This window comes from Mobula hypostoma, chromosome 22 (genome assembly GCF_963921235.1).
Source record: "Mobula hypostoma chromosome 22, sMobHyp1.1, whole genome shotgun sequence".
NCBI classification, from domain to species: domain Eukaryota; kingdom Metazoa; phylum Chordata; class Chondrichthyes; order Myliobatiformes; family Myliobatidae; genus Mobula; species Mobula hypostoma.
Genome location: NC_086118.1, coordinates 55703488 through 55731090, shown reverse-complemented (window position 1 = coordinate 55731090; position 27603 = coordinate 55703488). Strand labels below are relative to the sequence as shown.

At 39.2% G+C, this 27603-nt stretch overlaps 1 protein-coding gene across 1 annotated transcript in view; it reads right to left on the bottom strand.

Annotated features, from left to right (window-relative positions):
- Nucleotides 1-27603, bottom strand: part of LOC134336423 (serine/threonine-protein kinase/endoribonuclease IRE1-like) — a 124516-nt gene that overhangs the window by 20514 nt on the left and 76399 nt on the right. The window contains exons 9-16 of the mRNA XM_063030641.1: nucleotides 24927-25005; nucleotides 22926-23085; nucleotides 13200-13318; nucleotides 6254-6439; nucleotides 4701-4965; nucleotides 2322-2412; nucleotides 1699-1888; nucleotides 309-408 (exon numbers count right to left, since the gene is read on the bottom strand). Coding sequence (XP_062886711.1) covers nucleotides 309-408; nucleotides 1699-1888; nucleotides 2322-2412; nucleotides 4701-4965; nucleotides 6254-6439; nucleotides 13200-13318; nucleotides 22926-23085; nucleotides 24927-25005 — 1190 coding nt within the window. The remainder of the gene's footprint in view (nucleotides 1-308; nucleotides 409-1698; nucleotides 1889-2321; nucleotides 2413-4700; nucleotides 4966-6253; nucleotides 6440-13199; nucleotides 13319-22925; nucleotides 23086-24926; nucleotides 25006-27603) is intronic.

The following is a 27603-nucleotide window of genomic DNA, read 5'->3' as shown; positions in this document are numbered from 1 at the left end:
CAAACTGGGCCTCCAAGGTTAGAAGAAAAATCTGTTTCAAACAAAAAATCAAATGAAGGATCTAAATCTATATTATTACTCAACATAAAATGGCAGCCTTTCTTGCATCGATATTTGAATGGGTAAAATTAAGCATGAAGAAATTCTCTGGCCTGGATTTGGACAGAGAGCTCAGAATTGATTTTGCTTTTCCCTCCTCCCCTTCCCCGCTTCACATTACATGCGGCTTCCCCTTCACTACCGGGCTTGTGGGTGCTCTTAATAACGACAGGGCCAAGGACCCTCGCTGGTGCATGCATTTTACTTACCGATATTGAGAGAGTGTAAATAAGCCAGACCAGACGTGGTTTGTTGAAGTAGAATTATGGGCTCCAAACCGTGGCGATCAAAGTCCTTCTGTTCAACATACTGACGGAGGGAAAATAAGGTTATCGACAAGAAGAAGATACAACCACAAAACACAACCTTAAAGAAGCTTCTGGACTTTATAAAGATTAGCCTTATTTGTCTCATGTACAGTACATCAAAACATGGAAACATACAATGAATTCTACGATTTGCAAAAGTGGCCAACGCTGTCAGAGGACGTGCTGGGCACCCTACAAGTGTTGCCATGCTTCTGGCATCAAGATAGCAGGTCTATGACTCACTAACCTGAACCCGTACAACTTCAGAATGGGGGAAGAAACCCATGCAGTCATGGGGAGAGTGTACAAACTCCTTACTGACAACGGTGGAACTGAACCCAATTACTGTGAAGCGTTACGTTAACCGCTATGCTACTATGACACTCAATCTGTATTTTCCATCACTATGGTGCTGATAAGCTGAAAACATCTGTGTCCCTTCTCAACTCAGCTGCATCTTTCTCCTTTCCTGCTTACCCCAGCTGCCCAGCAGAAGTTTCAGCTCCCCCTTTGCCTTCAGCAGGCAGCTTTAGCCAATGTCGTTAATGGACTAGAAGCCGGAATTCTGGAACTCTGACCCAGGCACAAGCCCGTAACCCATAGGAGGAGGAAGTTAAGTTCAAGTAATTCCAGAATAAGGAGTTTGTCATTTGATCATCTTGTTGGGTGGGGCTTTTCTTTGAATGGGTCCTATTGAGTTTTATGGCTACCTGCATGAAGGTGAATCTCAAGGTTGTATACTGTACACACTTTGAGATTAAATATAATTTGAACTTTGAATGTCACTATGAGATCATCAGTCTGGCTACTGTATGATTGCTGTCAAGAGAAGGAAACACTGTCCCTCTTGAGAATAGGTTTATTCAAGTCCACATTTACCAGTGTGGTTGATTAAAGATGAAAGCTTCAAGTTTATTTGTTCATTAAAATGCGTTGTTTGCGTTAACAACCAACACATCTGAGAGTATGCTGGGGGCAGCTCACAACTGTCACCACACACAAAGACTATACTAATTAAAGACTACACTAATTACTCCATTAGGGACACATAATACACACCACCCTTGCCAACAACTTTTATCTTCTAGGAAGAAATAAATGTCATTCCTCTATAGGACACAAGTATGCCTGACTGGGCAAGGCAGTCCTGTTTACACCATTACCCATGACAGGACCAGAAAATGATATCAGTTTACACCTCCCTGGCAGGATGTCACCTTTAAATTTCACTCAATAACATTTGTCACCTTTCCTTGTGTTTAGCAGTAACGTAGCCCGCTACAGGTCTCACCTCTTGAAGAGTGGCCGTGCACAACTCGGTGGCTATGTATTGGAACTGACGGTCCTTCTCGGTGCAGAAGTAACGGATGACGTTCGGGTGCTCGTCAGATTCTCGAAGGAGCTGCACCTCCCTGTCTGCGAAGCTGAAGCACTCGGGCAAAATCCTCTTCACTGCCACGTATCGGTCATCAAACTTGCCTCTTGGGAAGACAAAAACAGGAATTGGTTTTATTTTGAAACATACAGTGAAATAAGTCTTTTTGTGTCAGGTGTCATTGGCCAACGCTGTCTGAAGGTTGGCCACAACTCGCTAACCCTAATCCTTATATCTTTGGAATGTGGGAGGAAACTGGAGCATCTGGAGGAAACCCTCACAGTCATGGGGAGAATGTACAAACCTCTTACGGATGGCGTGATCGCTGGCGCTGTAAAGGAATTGCGCTAAGCACTCAGTTACTATACCGCACAAAAGAATCCAGAAAGTTATTTTTTTAAATTACCTGGATCGATCACTTAATGGAAGACAGCTGTTTCAGATTGAGCAGCCAGGACAGGAAATCTAATTCAAGAAGTCTTTCCCTGAGAATGACTGCATACCACATATTCCAGATTCCGGGAATGAATTGTACTTACTTAAACACGATAGTTCCTTCGGCACCATGTCCCAGGACATCCTTTGGATGAAACACTATCTTCCCAACTCTCACAATATTAGAATCATCATCTGGGGGACAAAGGCAAAAAGGCAAACCTGCTGTTTCCTTTCTGAGACAAGATACAGTATTACAAATTATGCCTAGAATTCCCACCCACGTTCCTAGAACTAATTTTCAAGGAATCACTTAAGATTTACACCGGCTCGATATGATGCTGACTACAGTGAGATAATGGAGTCGGCTGTTCAGGCAATACGTTGGTTGTATTGGGATGTTAAAAAAAACATTTCACATGCACTGCTCCTCATTGTTTTAATCATATCTGAAATAATATGGAACATATTACAGCGCAGTACAGGCCCTTCGGCCCACAATGTTGTGCTGACCTTTTAACCTACTCTAAGATCATCTAACCCTTCCCTTCTACATAGCCCTCCCATTTTCCTATCATCCATGTGTCTATCCAGGACTCTCGTAAATGTCCCTAATGCATCTGCCTCGACCACCACCCTTAGCACGATGTTCCACGCACCCATCGCTCTGTGTAAAAAAAAAACCTTACCTCTGACATCACCCTCAAACCTTTCCTCCAAAACACCTTAAAACTATGCCCTTTTGTGTTAGCAGGGGCAGCATGTGTCTCTTGCATTTCAAACCACTGGGTATTGGGAATTGGTTACACATTGAAAAAGAGCTCTGGATTCCCCTCTCTTCCGTACATTGAACCAGATAAACAGCGTGGAGTTGGTGAATGGTATGACTCCAACAGCACCCAAACAAAAAAAAACTGCCTTCAGACACGAACTTCATTCTCCTGGCAAAGTAACTCCTGCAACCACAGACCTGTCCAGTGTGGATCCTGACACAGACAGACTCCTCGCTATTCAGCCAGTGCCTTTTTCCCAGGGTGGAAATGGCTAATACGAGGGTGCGTAAGTTTAAGTGATTGGAGGAAAGTACAGGGGGTGTCAGAAGTAGTTTCTTTTTTTTAAAAAAAAATATACAGAGAGTGGTGGGTTCGTAGAATGTGCTGCCAAGGGTGGTTACAGAGGCAGATACATTAGCTACATTTAAGAGACTCTTTGGGTAGCAGGGTGGAGAAGTGTCTCTACCAAAGGAGGTGTAAGGCACTCCTTCCCTCCACTAGCCTGCAGGTCACCTTGGACAAGGTGTAGCACCTGCTTTGCCCCCCGTTCAGGGTCACGTGAAGCCATGGGAGCAGGTGGTGGACGGCCATATGAGCAGCTGGTGCCCATCACAGGTCCTGGTTATGTGACCACTGACGCCAGGCAGACAATCTCTGAAGAGTTTTGATAATGGCTGGGGACACCGCCCAGAAGATGGCAATGGCAAACCACTTCTGAAGAAAAATTTACCAAGAACAACATGATCACCCACCTCACATGACACAGCGCATACTGATGATGACAACGAGACTCTTAGATGGATGATAGAAAAATGGAAAAAATAGAAAAATGTGAGAGGGAAGCATTAGCATGATCTTTGAGTAGGTTAAAAGTTCAGCACAACATTGTGGGCTGAAGGGCCTGTACTGTGTTGTAATGTTCTATGTTATACTCTAAAGCTAGTGAAAACAGCATTCAATCTCCAGGTCCAGTTCTGTCGTGTGTCAAACCAGTTACAGAAACAGCTACAGTTCCAACCTGTCAGTGTAAAGAACAGACTGTTAAAACTGATCTTCAGAATGAGCTAAAGGGGCCGGCTGGTGGCACAACGACATCGGCGCTGGACCCGGGAGCGGAGGTTCCCGGGTTCGAATCCAGTCGGGTCCACTCCCGAGTACGCTTTCCATCCATGCTGGGTTGAGTGTCGAGATCGCAACTCGACCTCGTAAAATAAAAGGGAAAATACTGCGAGAATGTTTGTGTGAAGAGTGGCCCGCCACACAGTCTCTCTCTCGCTCCGCGCCTTGTAAAAAGCCATGAAAAAGGCATCATCACGGACGCACACACGCACAGACTCGCACGCACGGACAAGCAGACGCACAGACTCGCACGCACGGACACGCAGACGCACAGACTCGCACGCACGGACAAGCAGACGCACAGACTCGCACGCACGCAGGCACACGCCAAAAAAAGAGAATGAGCTAAAGATGAATAGGATGTAGCAATGTAATCCTGTTAAAAAATGCCTTCAAATAAAACTCCACTGAATAGTAACTTGCTTTTAACTCTATGTAATGGTGTTGGTGTTGACCACAGGTGACTGACCATATTAAAAATTTAAAAGACTTAATAAACCCTACATGATGGAATGAAATATGGTTACAGTGGTGCCCCCTCCACATTCACCACGCCCACTGCAGCCGGCTCACCGGGCTCTGACCCTTTACCTGCATCCTCTTGTTCCGTGGCCGAGCTGCCAAACTCAGAGATGGAATGGTTTGAGTACATTGAATGGTTGGATACTCTCGGGGATGCGTTCGGCGTGTTGGTGCTGGAGCTATCTGTCCTCAGTCTAGGTGCTTCCATGAATTCAGACTCTGGACCCAGGAGTGGAGGGCGGAAAACGATCTGCCGTTTCTGCATGAGCTCGAGCCTTTCCTCCAGGTGTCTCTGAAACTGTTCGTGCTGCCGCTGTTGTTGCTGCTGTACAGTCTAAACAAAACAAAGCGGTTTTAATCTGTTATCTTCTTGAGCCATCATATTAATTGTTTACAGTTTCAGAGCTGCCAGCTGCTAAAATAGCAACAGATTTACTTTAAAAAAAACACCATTGTGTTTGACCACACTTGGAATACCGTGTTCAGTTCCGGTCATCTTATTACAGGAAGGAAGTGGAGGCTTTAGAGAGGGTGCAGATGAGATTCATCAGGATGCTGCCTGGGTTAAAGAGCATGTCTGGGTGAGCTGGGGTTATTCTCTTTGGAGTGAAGGAGGATAAAAGGTGACTTGATAGAGGTGTACAAGATGATAGGAGCCACAGATGAAGTTCTAAGTACATTTATTATCAAAGTATGTATATTACATACAACCTTGAGATTTGTCTCCTTACAGGCAGCCACAAAAAAAACCCAATAGAACACCTTGTGGAGCAGCAGGTTGAATCGGCCCCGACACCCTGACCTTTTCAATCTGGCGGTGACAGATAGAGTGGACAGTCAGAGACTTTTTCCCCGGGTAGTAACGGCTGCACCCTGGAAGGATGGGTTTCAGCGACTCGCTTGGTGATCTAATGGAAAGTATGAGATTCCTTGCTGTCTTGGTGGATAAGACCCCTGTATGATGTGGTAGAGGGTCACACAGTGCAATACCAGGTTCAGAGCTCTGTGTTGAACCCACAGTGTTGTGACGAACCAGCTAAAAAGAAAATCTTTAATAATTCTTTAACCCAGTGTTAGTCACCTGCATTAACTTCTCTTTCAGTGGCTCAGAAAGAAGTAATTACTTCTGTGAAGCTTCTGTGAAGCTCCCTGGACTATCTTATTAACCAAATGAAACTTGCTAGGTGAGGTAATTTTGGGTATGAAGTGAAAAAGGATGAAAGATTATTTTTATTTGTCCCAAGTACATCAAAGCATACAGTGAAATGCACTGTTTAGTGTCAACAACCAGGACAGTCCAAGGAAGTGCTGGGAACAGCCTGCAAAAGTGTTGCTGCCCACAGCCAGTACGCCTTTGGAATATGGGAGGAAAATGGAACACCTGGAAGAAACCCACACAGTGATGGGGAGAACCCAGGCCCCTTACAGACGGTGGCGGGAACTGAGACTCATTCGCTGGTGCCGTGGATGTGACAGCAAGAGTACAAAACTAATACAGCACCAGTTAAGTGTCACACTTTGTGAGCACATTACCAAACACAATTCTATAACATACACATCTATCTAAACACTGCCACAGCCAGTTATTTCAATGATTCTATCACAGTTTTGGGGTTCACTACCTTAGGGTAGGTGATGACAAAAGCCACCCATCCGGCCAGTAGAAAGGTACTGAAGACGATAGTGGCCATATCTTTCAACACTGAATCCACAGGAGCTTCATGCTTGGGCTGCGATTTGCTATATTTTTCTTTCAGATCGTTAAGAATGTCGAAGTCCTCCGCAACTTCATCAATGCTTGGGAAGCGCTGAAACAAAATTATAAAAAACAAAAGAATGTCTATAATGCCAATGAGTGTACTGCCACAATGACAGATGGGCACACGCGCAGAGGCAGAGAGAGAGACACACACACACACACACACACACACACACACACACACACACACACAGAGACAGAAATTACTGGTATTGTTAAACAGTTACAACCAGTTCACCAAAGCCAATAAACTGGTACAGAGACTCTGACCATTTAGAGTCCAGCTTTGACCAAGCTGATGCTATGCTAAGCTGGGACATACAGTCACACACACAAAATGCTCGAGGAACTCAGCAGGCCAGGTACCATCTACGGAAAAGAGTAAGCAGTTGATGTTTCCAGCCGAGAGCCTTCATCACCCTTAACCCATGACCTCTAGTTGGTAGTCCCACCCACCTCAGTAGAAAAAGCCTGCTTGCATTTACCCTTTCTATCCCTCTCATAATTTTGTACATGTCTGTCTTCTTTTTTCTTTTTAAATCTTTTTATTGAATAAGTATACAAAAAGGTAAGCCATATAGGCACTAATACACTGTTAGAATATAATAAAATTACAGGAGATATTAATACAGATAAAAAAAATGATACAATGTAATTTAAACATAACATAACAAGGTAACATAATAATATACTAATTTTTATATATATATATCAATAGAGAAAAGGAAAAAAAAAACCCAAAAAAAACCCAAAAAAACCCCCACCGTGCAACTAAACTAAAAGCAAAGCAATGGGCTAACTTGGAACCAAGTAGAGTTAAAGAACTTAAAATCACGTTCTCAAACCCGACCTCCATTAAAAACAGTAAAAAAAAACAAGAAGGGAATATAAATATGGAGCAAAAAAGAGAAGAAAAAAAAATTACATTAAATGAAAATATTGAATAAAAGATCTCCAGGTCTGTTCAAATTTAAGTGAGGAATCATAGAGATTGCTTCTAATTTTCTCCAAATTCAAGCATAATATCGTCTGAGAAAACCAAAAAAAGGTAGTTGGAACATTAAGCTCTTTCCAATGTTGTAAGATACATCTTTTCGCCATTAAAGTAAGAAATGCAATCATTCTACGGGCTGAAGGAGAAAGATTACTGGAAATTTTAGGTAGTCCAAAGATAGCAGTAATAGGGTGAGGAGAGATATCTGTATTCAATACCTTTGAGATAATATTAAAAATGTCTCTCCAAAAAGTTTCCAGAGTAAGACAAGACCAAAACATATGAGTTAAAGAGGCTAACTGCCCCGGACATCTATCACAAAAAGGATTAATATGAGAATAAAAATGAGCTAATTTATCTTTGGACATATGTGTTCTATGAACAACTTTAAATTGAATTAGGGAATGTTTAGCACAGATAGAGGAAGTATTGACTAATTGTAAAATCTGCCCCCAGTCATCCACGGAAATGATAGAACCCAATTCCTGTTCCCAATCTACCCTAATCTTATCAAATGGAGCTTTCCTAAGTTTCATAATAATATTATAAATCATAGCCAATGCACCTTTCTGACATGGATTAAGGTTAATTTATAGTATCTAAAATATATGTAGGAGGAAGCATTGGAAAGGAAGAAAGTATAGTACTTAGGAAATTTCTAACTTGTAGATATCTAAAAGAATGTATTCTTGAATTATATTTATTAGATAATTGTTCAAAAGACATAAGGGAACCATCTAAAAATAAATCCAACAACCGTGAAATACTCTTAGGCTTCCAAATTTGAAAAGCACGATCTGTGAAAGAGGGAGGAAAAAATATGTTACCTAAAATGGGAATCGCTAGCCCAAATTGGTTAAGATCAAAAAATTTTCTGAATTGAAACCAAATACGTAAGGTATATTTAACTATCGGATTAAAGACCTGTTTGAGGCGTTTCAAATCAAAAGGAAGAGAGGAACCTAAAATAGAGCCAAGTGTATAGCCCTGAACAGATTGTAATTCCAATGCTACCCATTTAGGAATGGATAGTGTATCCTGGTCAAGTAACAAAAATTTCATATGTCGAATATTAATTGCCCAATAATAGAATCTAAAGTTAGGTAATGCTAAACCTCCACCTCTCTTAGCTTTCTGTAAATGTATTTTACCCAGTCTCGGGTTTTTATTTTGCCAAATAAATGAAGAAATTTTTGAGTCAACTTTATCAAAAAAAGATTTTGGAACAAAAATCGGTAATGCCTGAAATATATATATAAATTTTGGCAGAAAAAACATCTTAACTGCATTAATACGACCAATCAAAGTTAAATATAATGGAAACCATTTAGATGAAAGTTGAATAATATGGTCAATTAAGGGTAAAAAATTAATCTTAAATAAATCTTTGTGTTTACAAGTAATTTTAATCCCAAGATATGAAAAGTAATTATTAATCAATTTAAATGGAAAGTTATGATACAAGGGAAGTTGTTTATTAATCGGGAAAAGTTCACTCTTACTAAGATTTAATTTATAACCTGAAAAAAGACTAAATTGTGCTAATAAATCTAAAACAGCAGGGATGGATTTTTGAGGATTAGAAATATATAAAAGTAAGTCATCAGCATAGAGTGATATTTTATGGGATTTTAAGCCCCGAGTTATCCCAGAAATATTTGGAGATTCTCGAATGGCAATTGCAAGAGGTTCTAATGCAATATCAAATAATAAAGGACTAAGAGGACAACCTTGTCGAGTACCTCAAAAAAGAGGGAAAAAAGGTGAGCTTAAAGAGTTAGTACGGACCGAGGCCACAGGAGAATGATATAACAGTTTGATCCAGGATATAAATTTCGAGCTAAAATTAAACATTTCAAGCACCTTAAATAAGTAAGGCCATTCTACTCTATCAAAAGCTTTCTCAGCATCTAAAGAGATAACACACTCAGGAATATTTTGTGAGGGGGTATAAACAATATTTAACAGTGTGCGAATGTTATAAAAAGAGTAATGACCTTTAATAAAACCCGTTTGGTCTTCCGAAATAATAAAAGGAAGTACTTTTTCTAATCTGTTTGCTAATAATTTAGAAAAAATTTTAGAAACAACATTTAATAAAGATATTGGTCTATAAGATGCACATTGAGCAGGATCTTTATCCTTCTTTAATATTAGAGAGATTGACGCTCTATTGAAAGATTCGGGAAGTTTACCAAGTTTTAATGAAGCCTCGAAAACCCGACAGAACCAAGGGATTAATGAAGGTGCAAAACATTTATAAAATTCTGCGGTAAACCCATCAGGGCCAGGAGCTTTCCCCAGGTTCATAGAGGAAATAACATTCTTAATCTCATCAGTGGTAATGGGAGTATCTAGCATAGAAGACATATCCTGTGAAATCTCAGGGAAATCTAGGTTATCTAAAAAATCATTCATATATTTAGAATCTCGAGAAGACTCTGATTGATATAAGGAAGAATAAAAATCAAAGGAGGTTTGATTAATCCCCGCATGATCAAGTATCAGTCAATCATTTTGATTATAAATCTGATTAATTTGAGATTTAGCATAATTAGACTTCAATTGGTTAGCCAACAGTTTGCCCATTTTGTCACTGTGTACATAAAATTCACTTCTTGTTTTCTTTAATTGGTTTACAATCGAGGACGAAAGTAATAAACTGTGTTCCATTTGAAATTCAGTTCTTTGTTTATATAACTCCTCAGAGGGAGCTGTAACATATTTCTTATCAATTTCCTTAATCTTGTCCACAATTACCAACTCCTCCTGCTTCAGCTTCTTCCTCAAAGCAGCAGAATACGAGATAATCTGACCACAAATATAAGCTTCAAAAGTATCCCAAAGAATGTTCACAGAAATATCCCCTGTATAGTTGATTGTAAAAAAAAGATCAATCTGTTCATTCATAAAGTTAACAAGGTCCGAGTCCTGAAGCAACAGCGAATTAAAACACTATTGTCTATTATTTTGTGTATTGGCCTGAATTTTAATAGAAAGCTTAAGTGGAGCATGATCCGAAATGGTTATAGAGTCATAATCACATTTAATCACTGAAGAAATAAGACGAGAGTCAATAAAGAAATAATCAATTCTTGAATAGGAATGGTGAACATGTGAAAAAAACAGAAAAATCTTTTTCCTGAGGATGCAAAAAACGCCAAATGTCCATCGACCCAGAATCAGAGAGGAATGAATTAATCACAGTTGCAGATTTATTAGGTAAGATCCGTAGAGGAGCCGAACGGTCCAAAGCTGGAGATAAACAGGTATTAAGATCTCCGCCCCAGATCAATGAAAACTCATTCAGGTTTGGGAACTGATTAAATAATGATTTATAAAATTCCGACAGTCCATATTAGGAGCATAAACATTAACCAAAACTACCTTTTTATTAAATAGTAGACCACTAACCAATAGAAATCTACCATTCGGATCAGAGATAATATCATGTTGTATAAAAGTAACTGAGGAGTCTATAAAAATAGAGACACCTCGAATCTTAGCGTTAGAGTTCGAATGAAACTGTTGTCCCTTCCAGAATTTAAAAAAACGTAGTCTGTCCCCCCTCCGCACATGGGTCTCTTGTAAAAATAGAATTTGTGCTTTAAGTCTCCGGAACACTTTAAAAACTTTTTTCCTTTTAATAGGATGGTTAAGACCATTAGTATTTCAGGAGACAAAATTAATAATAGACTCCATAAACCCTAAAGTCAACCCGCAACAAGGAGGATTGACGATAGGCTCGACCCATGAACCCGGAAAGGGAACAGAACAAATAAGGGATACCGGGAAGGAGAACGCAACCAATACTTCAATATTGTAAATAGCCTAAGAAGAAAAAAACTAAAATGTGAAGCCCCTCCCACCACCCCCCACCCCATGACCCCAAGGCTAAATCTAAAACAGACCAGCCGGAAAGAAGCAAGCACTAAAACTACCCCCACGACTTCCGATAGACGCTCACTAAAAGAAAGTGTAAATATAAAAAAGATCAGCTAGTTATAAAACAGCAAAAGAATAAAAAAAGTAAATCAATTAAAACAAACACTTAATATAACAGAGAAAAGGCCAGAAAATATAAAAAAACCGCAACAAACCCCAGACCCTATGAATAAACAAAAAAAAGAAATGAAATTATTAACATAAACTAGTTATGAAAACCTACAAAAAAAAAGTAGATTTAAAAACTACAAAATTTAAGGCCTCAAAGGAAATACATAGAATGACGCTGAGGAAATAACCACTCAAAATCCCCTGGGAAAAAGAAAGGAATGACACAGATAGAAAGAAAGTTTATCAACCATGTTAATTAATCAAAAATAATCTTTTCTGCCCGTATAAGGAAAAAAAAATCAAGACCGACAGATTCACAACCTCCGATCAAACAGAGATAATTAAAAATTACGATTAAGATGTTGAAGGTGAAAATTGATCCAGATAACTCTGGGCATCTGATGGAGATTCAAAAAAACGGAGGGCTCCATCCAACGTATGAATCCTTAAACGTGCTGGGTAAAGCAGCGCTGGTTTTAAATCCATCTTGTAGAGTTCCGACATCACAGATCTGTAACGAACCCGTTGATCCCGAATTTGTTTGCTGAAATCCTCCACGAACCGGAAATGAAGATCCAAAAAATCAATGTAACCTTTAGATCGAACGAATCGAAACAGTTTCTCCTTGTCTTGAAAGTAATGAAAACATAAGATGACATGTCGAGGTTTATCTGACTTAGACGAGTATGATGGAACTCTGTGAACACGATCCAATAATGGTGGTTGGTCAGGAAATACAGTAGGAAATGCATCTCTTAAAAGTTGAGGAAAAAACTTCATAGGGTTGTCAGATTCAACAGCTTCACGCACACCAATCATTTGAAGATTCTGCCGTCGCAGTCTGGATTCTAAGTCAGAGTTTTTAAAGGTCAGAAAGTCAAGTTTTTTCTTCATTATAGTAATTGTTTCTTCAATTTTCCCCATCTTGAGTTCATTTTGTTGCGTGGATTTTTGAAGATTAGATATAGCCGACTGATGTTCCGTAATGGATGTTTGTATTTTATCGATTGAATCGGCAATTTTTTGGAAACTAATTGAAATTTCAGCACGAATCAGCTCCGTAATAGAGGTTGAAATTTCCCTTTGAATTAGATCCAATATAGCTTTCAAAGTCACCTGTGGTTCAGTCGGAGGAAAATTGGTACCTTTCGGTCTAACCAGAGGTTTGCCGTCTTTCCCATTTTTTCCATTCTTAGACATAGCAGACTTTAAAAGCATCCGATTATCAAAGAGCCCAATTTGTTTCAAAGTATTGTAAAAGTCGATGGCTTAATGGTTAGTTAAAATATAGCTGATCATAAGAAGAAAAACTCAGAGGTAATGGAGCGAGTCAAGAACACGACTTCACTCCATGAGCTCTACCGGAAGTCCTTTCACATGTCTGTCAAATCCCCTCTCAATCTTCTACAATCCAAGGAATAAAGTCCTAACCTATTCAATCTTTCCTCCTAACTTTGGTCCTCCAGACCCAGACTATCTATTTTCTCTGCACTCTTTGGAATGTGGGAGGAAACTGGAGCACCCGGAGGAAACCCACATAATCACAGGGAGAACATTCAAACTTCTTACAGACAGCGGTGAGAACCCAGGTTGCTGCCGCTGCAATAGTTTTACGCTAACCACTACACTATCATGCCACCTCAATTTACTAACCCTGACCCGTAAGTTTTTGGAATGCAGGAGGAAACCAAAGCACCCAGAGGAAACCAACATGGTACTCTAGATCATACAAACATGGGATAAATTAAGACATACGTACATCTTCAAACAGGTCGTTCTGTGGGTTGGTGGTGATGATATCATCTGGAATTTTCTGTACATTTTCAGGAAAGTCATTAAGAATCTTGGTTTGAGCTGCCAGGGGCATTTCATGATGACCTGCAGAAATCATATCCATTAATGCCGAGCAGGCAAGAGCAGTGAACATCATACAACCCATAGTACAAGCCCTGAAATGAATAGTAAAGATAAATTAAAACAAAAGTCAACACAACTATTAGATATTGGAACATTTTACAACACTTCACTTTTCATACAAGGGTCACGGTACGTCTGTTATGATGGGACGTATCCCTTCAACACAGATTTAAAGATAGATGAATATTATGATACCACAGTCTACCAGCAAACCTGTATAATATCTGTGCAACATAATATTTACACATCCGTCTCCAACCACAGTAAAATGTCATTTTAAATGCTATTAACTTTTATCACAGAGGAAGTTCTTAGACAGGAGGGGAATTCAAATAATGGATGAGGAAACTGAACCACAACCATATGGTGATTTCTTAGCAGATCAAATAACTTACACATCAGTGTCATGGAGACAAGACCCCTTCTCTTCACCATTAGCATTTTCCAGATCTTTCCACATCCAGTCGGGTCTGCATAAGGTACATGCTTTACCAAGGTATGGTCTTACCAATCAATACCAAATTAAGAACAGAACCTGTTTTGAAAATCTACTCATTTAAGTTCAATGCATCTGAGCAAGGAGACTTTCAATCTTTCAGGTATTTAGACCCGGGTTCCAAGTCCACAGTAAAGACCACATAACTCTGCAATATGTCCAGCCACTTCTCATGAATGAAAGCCATGTGAGAAGATATTTCAATATTCATTCTAGGAGGGAGAAAAATATATTTCTTAAAGCCGCCAGGCCCTGATATCTAAATTACTGAGCCAGGTGACACAGAATCAGAATCAGGTTTATTATCACCAGCATGTGTCATGAAATTTGTTAACTTAGCAGCAGCAGATCAATGGAATGCATAATATAGAAGAAATAAATAAGTAAATCAATTACAGTATATGTATATTGGAGATTAAAAATCATGCAAAAACAGAAGTAATATATATTGAAAAAGTGAGGTAGTGTTCACGGGTTCAATGTCCATTTAGGAATCAGATGGCAGAGGGGAAGAAGCTGTTCCTGAATCGCTGAGTGTGTGCCTTCAGGCTTCTGTACCTCCTTCCCGATGGTAACAGTGAGAAAAGGGCCACCATGTTGAATTATATAGCAATACTGGCCTAAAATTTACCAAAGGAAATCTTGCTGGGTAGGTGTCAGCCTACACAATGGATGGCAATCTGCCATTCAGATGTGACTCTCAGATACAGAATTGGCAACAACCCTTTATGTGCAACTACCAGGAAATAACAAAATTAACACTATCCCTGTTGGTGTTTATCCTAAATGTGAACAGAACCGCTAATCCATCGATTCGTCTTCTCAAATCTCTTCATTCTCCATGTCTTTTGAATGAAATAGATAATTTTGAGAAGTCACTTGACTAGGCAAGGAGAGGTCAAAAGCATTAAACATTCTTACACAGAGAGCATACCAAGACAGTCCAGGAAGTGTAAGAGCTGTAGAACAATGCATCATAGAAGCAGGCCATTCAGCCCACAGGGCCCCATGCTAATCATCAACCACCCATTTACACCAATCCTACATCAACCTTCCTTCTTAAGTTCTTCTTACATTTTTATCAATTCTCACCCACACAGCAGTAACAATTTACAACCAATCGGTACAGATTTGGAATGTGAAAGGAACTAAAGCACCCAGGGAACACACACACCAAGTGAATAGGATGAACAACTTCAAGTTCCTGAGCGGCAGCATATCATGCACAGTATACTCAGTGGATTCTGGTTAATGGGGCAGTGAAATTGAAACTACCTGATTACTTCAACAAGTTAGAACCTATGAAGAATTTGAAGGTATGCACAATAATCTTGAATGTTACAACGAAAATGAAGATTTGGAGGATACAATCATTGAACAGATTGTATAAGGCAGTCCATAATCTGCACTAGGTGTCTACACTGCTTTTGTTTATTTACATTCAATCAAAAGAACACAGCAGCGTACACTAGATTGATTCCTCTGTTGATAACTATTAGGAACTAATGCAGTTTTATAGCACTATAGTAGTATTGACAGTGTTCTAATTTGTTTGGAATTTCATTTTAATTTGTTACTCAGACAGCAGTTTGTTTTTTTTTAATTACTTTTTTAACAATTTCCATGAAACTGGCTAATTGGGACATCCAGTTAAATGGGCCAAAATGTACTGGTCCTGATGTGTCCCAATTAACAAGAATCCATTGTAGTATCCCAATATATCGATGCAATTACAAAGAAAATACTCCAATGGCAATATTCATTAGGAATTTGAGATTTAGTATGTCACAGATGACTCTAACGTTCTAACAAATTGCATCACCATTTGGTTTGGAGGCGCCAATGCACAGAAGAGGGAAAAGCTGCAAGAGGGTTGTAAATTCCTGATGAAGGGTCTCGGCCCGAAACGTCGACCGTACCTCTTCCTAGAGATGCTGCCTGGCCTGCTGCGTTCACCAGCAACTTTGATGTGTGTTGCTTGAATTTCCAGCATCTGCAGGATTCCTCCTGTTTACGTTTTTAAAGAGGGTTGTAAACTCAGCCAGCTCCATTCTGGGCACGGGCCTCCCCACCATTGTGGAAATCTCCAAATGTAGGTGCCACGGTAGCGTAGCATTTAGCGTGATACTATTACTTCTCGGGATGTCAGAGTTTGATTTCAGTTCCGGCGTTGTCTGTAAGGAGTCTGTACACCCTCCCTGTGGAATGCAAGGCTTTTCCCCCCAGGGTGCTCTGGTTTCCTCCCACAGTCCAAAGACATACTGGGTAGGTTAGTTGATGACTGTAAATTGTCCCACGATCGGAGACTTCCGGTAGCGCTCATGGAGTGAAGTCGCGTTCTTGACTCGCTCCATTACCTCTGAGTTTTTTTTCTCTATGGTCAGCTATACTTTAATTAACCATTAAGGCATCAATTCTTACAATACTTTGAATTAAACTGAATTCTCCGACAATTGGATGGAACTTAGATCTGCTATGTCTAAGAACGGGAAAAACGGCAAGGATGGTAAACCTCCGGTTAAACCGAAAACTACGGATCTCCCCCCGACTGAATCACCGGTGACTTTGAAAGCGATATCGGAGTTAATTCAGAGGGAAATTTCAACCTCTGTTAGGGAGATGATTCGTACGGAAATTGCAGGCTCTGTTAAAGACCTGATTCATACGGAAATCTCAACTAATTTCCAGAAAATTGCCGATTCAATTGATAAGATGCAAACATTTATTGCGGAACATCAGTCGGCTATATCTGATCTTCAAAAATTCGCGCAACAAAGTGAGCTTAAGATGGGGAAAATCGAAGAAACAATTAATGTAATGAAGAAGAAACTTGACTTTTTGACTTTTAAAAACTCTGACTTGGAATCTAGAATGCGACGGCAGAATTTACGAATGATCGGGGTGAGGGAAGCCGTGGAATCCAACAACCCCATGAAATATTTTTCTCAACTTTTAAAAGATGCATTCCCTACTGTATTTCCTGACCAACCACCGCTTCTGGATCTTGTTCACAGAATCCCATCATATTCGTCTAGGTCAGATAGACCTAGGCATGTTATTTTACGTTTTCATTATTTTCAAGACAAGGAGAGACTGTTTCGATTCGCTCGATCTAAAGGTTTCATTGATTTTTCGGATCTTAAGTTCCGATTCGTGGAAGATTTCAGTAAACCAATCTGGGACCAACGGGTTCGTTACAGATCCGTGATGTCGGAATTCTATAAGATGGATTTAAGACCAGCGCTGCTGTACCCTGCACGTCTAAGGATTCGCATGTCAGATGGAGCCCTTCGTTTTTTTGATTCTCCATCGGATGCCCAGAGTTATCTGGATCAACTTTCATCTTCAACATCTTAATTGCTTTTTTTTAATTATCTCCGTTGATCGGAGGCTGTGAATTGGTTGGTTTTAACTTTTTCGTGCCCTATTTGGGCAGAAAAGTTTACTTTTGATTTCTTAATATGGTTGCTAAACTTTCTTTTTAACTGCGTCATTTCTTTCTTTTCCCAGGGGATTCTGGGTGGTTACTTCCCTTTTGTCATCTTACGTATTTCCTGTGTGGCCTTAAATTTTGTAGTTTTTTTTAAATTTTATTCTGTTTTGCTTTTTATAACCACTTTATGTCAATAATCTTATTGTTTCTTGTTGCTGTGTCTATTCATGGGTTTGAGGTTTATTGTGGTTTTTTTTTAATATATATTTTCCGGCTTTTGTTCTGTTCTGTGTGTATTTTAATTGAGCTACCTTTTTTTTTACTTTTTTACTGTTTTACAATTAGCTGATCCTTTTCATATTTATACCTTTTTTTTTAGGGAGCGTATACCGGAAGTCATGGGGGTAGTTTTAGCGCTTGCTTCTTTCTGGCGGGTCTGCTTTAGATTTTGCCTTGGGGTCTTGGGGTGGGGGGTGGTGGGAGGGGCTTCACGTTTTAGTTTGTTTCTCTTTGGGCTATATACATTATTGAAGTACTGGTTGCGTCCTTTTTCCCGGTATCTTTTGTATGTTCTGTTTCCTCTCCGGGTTTGTGGGTCGCGCCTATCGTCAATCCTCCTTGTTGTGGGTTGACTTTAGGATTTATGGAGTCTATTATTAATTTTGTCTCCTGGAATACTAATGGTCTTAATCATCCTATTAAAAGGAAAAAAGTTTTTAAAGTGTTCCGGAGACTTAAAGCACAAATTTTATTTTTACAAGAGACCCATGTACGGAGGGGGGACAGACTACGTTTTTTCAAATTCTGGAAGGGACAACAATTTCATTCGAACTCCAATGCTAAGATTCGAGGCGTCTCTATTTTTATAGATTCCTCAGTTACTTTTATACAACAGGATATTATTTCTGATCCGAATGGTAGATTTTTATTGGTTAGTGGTTTACTATTTAATAAAAAAGTAGTTTTGGTTAATGTTTATGCTCCTAATATGGATTGTCCGGAATTTTATAAATCATTGTTCGATCAGTTTCCGAATTTGAACGAGTTTTCATTGATCTGGGGCGGAGATCTTAATACCTGTTTGTCTCCAGCTTTGGACCGTTCAGCTCCTTTACGGACTTTACCTAATAAATCTGCAAATCTGATTAATTTTTTCCTTTCTGATTCTGGGTCGACGGACATTTGGCGTTTTCTGCATCCTCAGGAAAAAGATTTTTCCTTCTTTTCACATGTTCATCATTCCTATTCAAGAATTGATTATTTTTTCATTGATTCTCGTCTTATTCCTTCAGTGATTAAATGTGATTATGATTCTATAACCATTTCGGATCATGCTCCACTTAAGCTTTCTATTAAAATTTTGGCCAATATACCGAATAATAGACAATGGCGTTTTAATTCGCTGTTGCTTCAGGACTCGGACTTTGTTAATTTTATGAATGAACAGATTGAGCTTTTTTTTACAATTAACCATACAGAAGATATTTCGGTTAACACTCTTTGGGACACTTTTAAAGCCTATATTCGGGGTCAGATTATTTCGTATTCTGTTGCTTTGAGGAAGAAACAGAAGCAGGAGGAGATGGTAATTGTGGACAAGATTAAAGAAATTGATAAGAAATATGTTATGGCTCCTTCTGAGGAGTTATACAAACAAAGAACTGAACTTCAAATGGAACACAGTTTACTACTCTCGTCCTCGATTGTAAACCAATTAAAGAAAACAAAAAGTGACTTTTATGTTCACAGTGACAAAATTGGCAAGCTGCTGGCTAATCAATTGAAATCTAATTATGTTAAATCTCAAATCAATCAGATTTATAACCAAAATGATCGATTGATACTGGATCATGTGGGGATTAATCAAACCTTTTGTGATTTTTATTCTTCTTTATATCAATCAGAGTCTCCTCGAGATTCTAAATATATGAATGATTTTTTAGATAAGTTAGACTTCCCTCAGATTTCACAGGATATGTCTTCCTTATTAGATACTTCCATTACAATGGATGAGATTAAGAATGTTATTTTTTCTATGAATCTGGGGAAAGCTCCTGGCCCTGATGGGTTTACCGTTGAATTTTATAAATGTTTTGCTTCTTTATTGATTCCTTGGCTCGGTAGGGTTTTTGAGGCTTCTTTGAAACTTGGTAAACTTCCTGAATCTTTTAATAGAGCATCAATTTCTCTAATACTAAAGAAGGATAAAGACCCTGCTCAATGTGCATCTTATAGACCAATATCTTTATTAAATGTTGATTCTAAAGTTTTTTCTAAGTTATTAGCAAATAGACTAGAAAAAGTACTTCCTTCTATTATTTCGGAAGACCAAACGGGTTTTATTAAAGGTCGTTACTCTTTTTATAATATTCGTACATTGTTAAATATCATTTATACTCCCTCACAAAATGTTCCTGAGTGTGTTATTTCTTTAGATGCCGAGAAAGCTTTTGATAGAGTAGAATGGCCTTATTTATTTAAGGTGCTTGAAATGTTTAATTTTAGCTTGAGATTTATATCCCGGATTAAACTGTTATATCACTCCCCTGTAGCCTCGGTTCGTACTAACTCTTTAAACTCACCTTTTTTTCCTCTCTTTCGTGGTACTCGACAAGGCTGTCCTCTTAGTCCCCTATTATTTGATATTGCATTAGAACCTCTTGCAATTGCTATTCGAGAATCTTCAAATATTACTGGGATAACTCGGGGATTAAAGTCCCATAAATTATCACTCTATGCTGATGATTTACTTTTATATATTTCTAATCCTGAGAGATCCATTCCTGCTGTTTTAGAGTTATTAGCACAATTTGGTCTTTTCTCAGGTTATAAATTAAATCTTAGTAAGAGTGAACTTTTTCCGATTAATAAACATCTTCCCTTATATTATAAATTTCCATTTAAATTGATTAATAATTACTTTTCATATCTTGGGATTAAAATTACTTGTAAATACAAAGATTTATTTAAGACTAACTTTTTACCATTAATAGACCATATTACTCAACTTTCATCTAAATGGTTTCCTTTATATTTAACTTTGATTGGTCGTATTAATGCGGTTAAGATGTTTTTTTTGCCAAAATTTTTATATGTGTTTCAGGCATTACCAATTTTCGTTCCAAAATCTTTTTTTGATAAAGTTGACTCTAAAATTTCTTCATTTATTTGGCAGAATAAGAATCCGAGACTGGGTAAAATACATTTACAGAAAGCTAAGAGAGATGGAGGTTTAGCATTACCTAACTTTAGATTCTATTATTGGGCTATTAATATTCGACATATGAAATTTTGGTTACTTGACCAGGACATACTATCTATTCCTAAATGGGTAGCATTGGAATTACAATCTGTTCAGGGTTATACACTTGGTTCTATTTTAGGCTCCTCTCTCCCTTTTGATTCGAAACGTCTTAAGCAGGTCTCTAACCCGATAGTTAAATATGCTTTGCGCATTTGGTTTCAATTCAGAAAATTTTTTGATCTTAATCAATTCGGGTTAGCGATTCCTATTTTAGGTAACATATTTTTTCCTCCCTCTTTTACGGATTGCGCTTTTCAAACTTGGAAGACTAAGGGTATTTTACGGTTTTTGGATTTATTTTTAGATGGTTCCCTTATGTCTTTTGAACAATTATCTAATAAATATAACTTATCAAGAATACATTTTTTTAGATATTTACAAGTTAGAAATTTCCTAAGTACTATACTTTCTTCCTTTCCAATGCTTCCTCCTACATATATTTTAGATTCGATAATTAACCTTAATCCATGTCAGAAAGGTGCATCGGCTATGATTTATAATATTATTATGAAACTTAGGAAAGCTCCATTTGATAAGATTAGGGTAGATTGGGAACAGGAATTGGGGCTTACCATTTCTGTGGATGATTGGGGGCAGATTTTACAATTAGTTAATACTTCCTCTATTTGTGCTAAACATTCCCTAATTCAATTTAAAGTGGTTCATAGAGCACATATGTCCAAAGATAAGTTAGCGCGTTTTTACTCGCATATTAATCCTTTCTGTGATAGATGTTTGGGGCAGATAGCCTCTTTAACTCATATGTTTTGGTCTTGCCCTGCTTTGGAAACTTTTTGGAGAGATATTTTCAATATTATTTCTAAGGTATTAAATATAGATATCTCTCCTCACCCTATTACTGCTATCTTTGGACTACCTAAAATTTCTAGTAATCTTTCCCCTTCAGCCTGTAGAATGATTGCATTTCTTACTTTAATGGCGAAAAGATGTATTTTACAACATTGGAAAGAGCTTAATGCTCCAACTACCTTTTTTTGGTTTTCTCAGACGATTTTATGTTTGAATTTGGAGAAAATTAGAAGTAACCTTTATGATTCTTCATTTAAATTTGAACAGATTTGGGGACCTTTTATTCGATATTTTCATTTAATGTAATATTTACCCTTCTTGTTTTTTTTTTCACTGTTTTTAATGGAGGTCGGGATTGAGGACGTGATTTTAAGTTTAACTCTGTTTGGTTTCAAGTTAGCCCATTGCTTTGCTTTGCTTTTAGTTAGCTGCACGGTGGGTTTTTTTTTGGGGGTTTTTTTTTCTTTTTTTTTCCATTGATATATATAAAATTTAGTATACTATTATGTTATCTTGGTTTCTTATGTTTAAATTACATTGTTTGTAGTAATTTCTTTTTGGTATTTATATCTTTTGGAATTTTATTATACTTTAACATTGTATTAATGTTTATATGGCTTACCTTTTTTGTATACTTACTCAATAAAAAGATTTAAAAAGAAAGAAAGAAATTGTCCCACGATCAGGTTAGGGTTAAATCAGGGTGGTCAGGGGTTGCCGGGTGGTACGGCTCATAGGACCAGAAGGGCCTACTCTGTACTATATTGTTAAATAAAATTAATAACTGAAAGGTGATGCTTCAAAAGCGGAGCAGCCATCATGAAGGACCCCCCCCCCAACCAGGACGTGGCCTATTGTGATTGCTACCATCAGAAAGGTGGTACAGGAGCCTGAAGACACACACTCAATGCTTTAGGACAGCTTCCTCCCTTCTGCATCAGATTTTCAAATGGTCCATGAACCTATGAACACTACGGAACCGGCATTCTGAGGAGACAACACCCTCAACTGCGCACTGATGATGGCTTCTCGATCAGAGCCGAGATGGTTGTAAACATTTTGCCAAGCTCAGTGATCAACCAAACTTCCATGAACACTACCTCTCTATTTTGTTCCCTTTCTGCAATACTTTTCATATTTCTCATTGTAACTTATAGTAATTTTTATGTACTACCCTATACTGCCGCCATGAAACAACAAATTTCACAGCATACATCAGTGATAATAAACCGGATTCTGATTCAGTTTATCGAGAACCTGCAGACTGCTCATAGTCAGGATTGAACCCAGGTCTTTGGTGCTGTGATGCAGTGTCTCTAACCAGGTACAACACTGCGCCATTTCCCACCAGTACGGCATTTCTAGCTTCCTCGCTGCAGTCCCGGAGTCCCGCAGCCATCGCGTGGGACCTTGTACAGAGCTCGACTTCCCCAGGGACACAGACATTGCCATTGTCACTGGGTGCTTTGAATGCTACTACTTCCTGATGTCCACCAGGGGGCATTGCCACCACAGTTCTTCTTACCTATCAGAAACCACTGGTTCCGCAGGTAATCAATTGTGCTTTTGACTCCGGATGTGAATTTCACGTCAATGCTGGGAGTGGTATCACACTCTCCGTGACCTGTGATCGTAACATGTTCTGCTTTAGGACCTTCAAGCAACGGGAATGCACTGCCTCGTGGCTGTGAAAACAGAAAGAGAGTTAAAAATAGAAGGAAAAATCTATAATCATCTATTTTGTATCATTCATTCATCCCACCATCTACAACACCTACTTCCACCTCAGTAACATCAACCATCTGCCCCTACCTTAGCTCACTCATTACAGAAAACCTTAATTATACTTTTATCATCTTTTGGCTGGTCTTTTCTAACCAACCTTCGACTGACATCCCCCATTCTAGCTTGTGTCCCAAACTCTGCTTGCCATGTCTGAACTCATATCAAATCTCATCAACCCATTTCCCACGTGCTTGCTGACTTACACAGGCTCTCCAAGTGGTCAGATGCTTGTTTTCAAGTCTATTATCTCAGTAATCACCTTCAGCATTCTCCAAAATATAAGAGTACCTCCAATTCTGATCCATTGATCACCCTGAATTTTATCAGCATTTAGGATTAGCCCCATTGGTAGAGCTCACATTGGATAAAAACATCGGTGACAGTCACAGGTCAAAGAGTAACTCAGAGCAGAGTTTAGTGAAGAAAATCTTCACCAGTTCACTTTTCACTTTAGTGAAAAGAAGAGAATTTTGTACGATACGAGTTAAAAGCATGAACTCTGGGCAAAAACAAAAGGATATTGAGATGTTTTTGGAGGAACTCAGCAGGTCAGACAGCATCTATAGAAAGGAATTTACAGCTGACGCCTAGGGCCGAGTCTCTTCAATGTCGATTGTTTATTCCTCTCCACAGATGTTGCCTGAGCTGCCGAGTTCCTCCAGCATTTTGTATGTGTTAGTTTGGATTTCAGGCATCTGCAGAATCTCTGGTGTTCATGAGATGTCTTTGATAAGGTAAAGGAGAATCCTACGAGATCCTATAAATATGTTTGTACATTAAAAGGGAATCTAGAAAGAGAACAAGTCCCCTTAAGGTTCAGAGTGGTCTATAAGTGGAGTTATCAGACTTAGGCAAGGTCTCAAATGAAGACTTCGTTCGTATTTACTGGGGAGAAGTTCACTGAAGCTAGGGGCTTAGGGAAAAGAGCCTCCTCAGAAAGTAGAGGCATTGGTGAGGTTTCCTGATTGTACAGAATGTGTTCTGAGACCATGAGAGGCAGTGCAGGATAAATATTCCCAGGAGTTTGAAACTGTTGCAGTTTCCACTGCTGTGCCATCGATGTAAATAGGGGTGTGAGTGGTGCAAGTTCTCCTGAAGTCAATAACCATCTCCTTTGTCCGGTTGACATTGAGGAAAAGGTTATTTGCTTGGCACCAGGCCTTGAACTCTTCCACCTCCTCCCTGTAAGCTGTCTCACCGTTGTTGGTGACGATTGTTGTGTTATCAGTGATTAGTCAGGAGTTTGGCCATGCAGTCGCGTGTGAACAGAGTGTACAGCAACTGGCTCAGCACACAGACCTGGAGTCACCTGTGTTGAGGATAATGGAGAGGAAAGAGCATTTGTGCATCTCGACCAGGGGTTCCCATCTAGGGATCCACAGACCCCTCGGTGAATGGGAGGGGCTCATGGCATAATACCTGATCCTAACTATGAGGTCTGTTGGTTAGCTACACAGTGGTGTACTTCGACAGTGTAGGGACAAAAGCATTGAATACCGAAATGAAATCTAGAAACCACATTCTGACACAAATGTCCTTGTTTTCTAGGTGACCATCTGAGATTTGTTGGTCAGGAAGTCCACCACCCAGTTGCAGAGACCAAGGAATTGGAGTCTGTGCTTATAACTCATATATCCACCATATACTAACTACTGTTGGACATTTTAAACAAAAATCTAACCCGCGGTCACTATTTAATGTAGAACCTTGTGCTTAGGTACATTAAACTCCAGTTTCCTACCACAACAGCCACTCCTTCGTGGACCAAAGATGATGAGGCATACAAGCTGGCGGAGTATTTTCCCACATAAAGAGTCGGCCTAAGAGAAGAGAAAATAAGAAGGAAAAGTTCTTCAAGCCATCAGAAATCTCAAAGAGCATACGCAGTGACATAAATTAGCTAGAACAGCCATCATTCAGCCACAAGTACCACCAATGACTTGTTGATTAAATGTTCCACTTTTACATCTCACCATATCAATACAATCTCCTTTGTTGTTTATTAAATTTTTCCTCAAAACCTCTTGAATATTAAACTTTAAAATTTTTCATTCCAAGTAGGAATACTTTATGGCAATTAATTATTTTGGAACGAAAGTACGGTTAATTCACTCACAAAATGCTGGAGGAACTCAACAGGCAGCATCTATAAACGGGAAGAAACAGTCGATGCTTCAGAGTCCTGATGTAGGGTCCTGGCCCGAAACGTTGACCGTTTATTCCGGTCCATAGATGTTGCCTAACCTGCTGAGTTCCTCCAGCATTTTGTGCGTGTTGCTCTGAATTTCCAGTACGTACAGAATCTCTTCTGTGTGTGGTTTATTCATAATCAATCTTGTGGATATCAATGACAAAGTCAGGGCAGATTTCATGGCAGTAATTTTGGTGAAACTGTCAGGACTGCAGCCAGCGTTCCACACTGAAACTGATAATAATAATAAAGATTTCCACCCGTGCCTGGTTTAACGTGCAGACAATGAGGATGCTTTAAGGTAATTTGTACTCCTTTGAGGAGTACAAATCAAAATCAAGAAAAATAGACTGAAATGTATATGGTACATCAACCAAATTATCCCAAGGTAAAATACCCTGAAAATACTATACTTAGTTGACCGAATCAAAATCAGGGTTATTATCTCTGACATAATGTATGTCAATGTACGACGTAATGTTGGTTGGCTGGTAGCCCAGTGATATCAGCATCGGACTCCGGAACGGAGGTTCCCGGGTTTGAATCCAGTCGGCCCACTCCCGAGTACGCTTTCCATCTGTGCCAGGTTGAGTATTGAGCTCACAACTCGACCTCGTAAAATAAAAAAAAGAAAAATACCGCGAAATGTCTGTGCAAGGAGTAGCGCCCCACAAAGCCTTCCAATCTGCGCCTTGTAAGGCATGGAAATGCCCGACGCTGGCCTCTCAGGCCTGAGTCGACGCCATCATCAATGTATGTCATGAAATTTGTTTAGTGAGGGTAGTACAGTGCAGACATAACTTATACCATGAGTTACAATAAGAAATATTTCTATTAAAAACTTAAATTAAGTAGTGTAAAAAGAGTAAAAATAATTAAGTAGTGCTCGTGGGTTCATTGTCTGTTCAGAAATCTGATGGCAGAGGGGAAGAAACTGTTCCTAAAATGTTCCTCAAATATCCAAAGGTTCCCATACCTTCAGTTCCTCACATCTCCCTGCCTTTCTCCTTTAAGACACTCCGGAAAAACCTACCTCCTTGGTGACCTGTGCTAATATTTTTAGTAGCCTATCATTTCTTTTGTTTTATAATGCTGCTGGAAGGCAACATGGAGACACAACATAAAACACACAGCAGCATCCATCATCAAGGACCCCACCATCCAGGCAATGCTCTGTTCTCACTACTACCATTGGGCAGGAAGTACAAGAGCCTTAGGTACCACACCACCAGCTTCAGGGACAGTTATTACCTACAATCATCAGACTCCTGAACTGACGTGAATAACTACGTTCACCACGACTCTGAACTTTTCCACAGCCTATTGACTCACTTACAAGGACTCTTTACAGCTCATGTTCATAGTATTTTTTTGCTAAGCAGGCGTCAGTCAGCACAAGAGCTCCTCAGCTGATGATGTTGCGCAAGATTTAAACGGCTTCCCCTGGTAAGTCATTCTCTCCACAACGGTATCCAAGGCGATATGCATATTATTGAGGGGACTGCCACAGGGGTACTTTGTACTGGATGCCTCTTCCCAGGAACCCGCCTCCTGCAAACTAGGGGTGTCTACCTCCCTGTAGCTCCTATCTATCACTTTCTTAGTCTCCCATATGAGTCAAAGGTCATCGAGCTGCTGCTCCATGCACTTCATACAGATGTAGGCATCAGGGAGACAGGAGGTTTCCCAAATTTCCTACATTACACAAAAGGACACATCATGACCTCCCATTCCATTCTCAGTGCACTAGCAATGTGCTAATGGAGAAAAAGAATTACTAGAAACTTTCTTACAACCTCTGCCTGTGCCTGTTGAGCCAAAGCAGAACCACTCTAACAATGGCCTACTCAGCCTACACCTCCTTTCTTTTTATTGGCCCTATGTTGATTGCTGCCCGCCGAGAAAAAAAAGGCAAAAAGCACCAAGGATACACATTATATTGAAAGGACTGTCAGGTAGGCAGATTGGGTACGATGGCTCTGTTAGTAAAAGTATGAAATCAAATCATTAGAAACAGGTGACATAGGAACAGAAGATGCCGAATCCTTGTGGGTAGAGTTAAGAAATGTCAAGGATAAAAAGACCATGATAGGAGTTAAATACAGGAATCTGAATAGTAGCCAGGATTGGGATACAAACTACAGTGGGTGATAGAAAAGGCATGTAACAAAAAGGACAATGTTGTAATAGTCATGGCGGATTTTAATGTGCAGTTAGACTAGGAAAA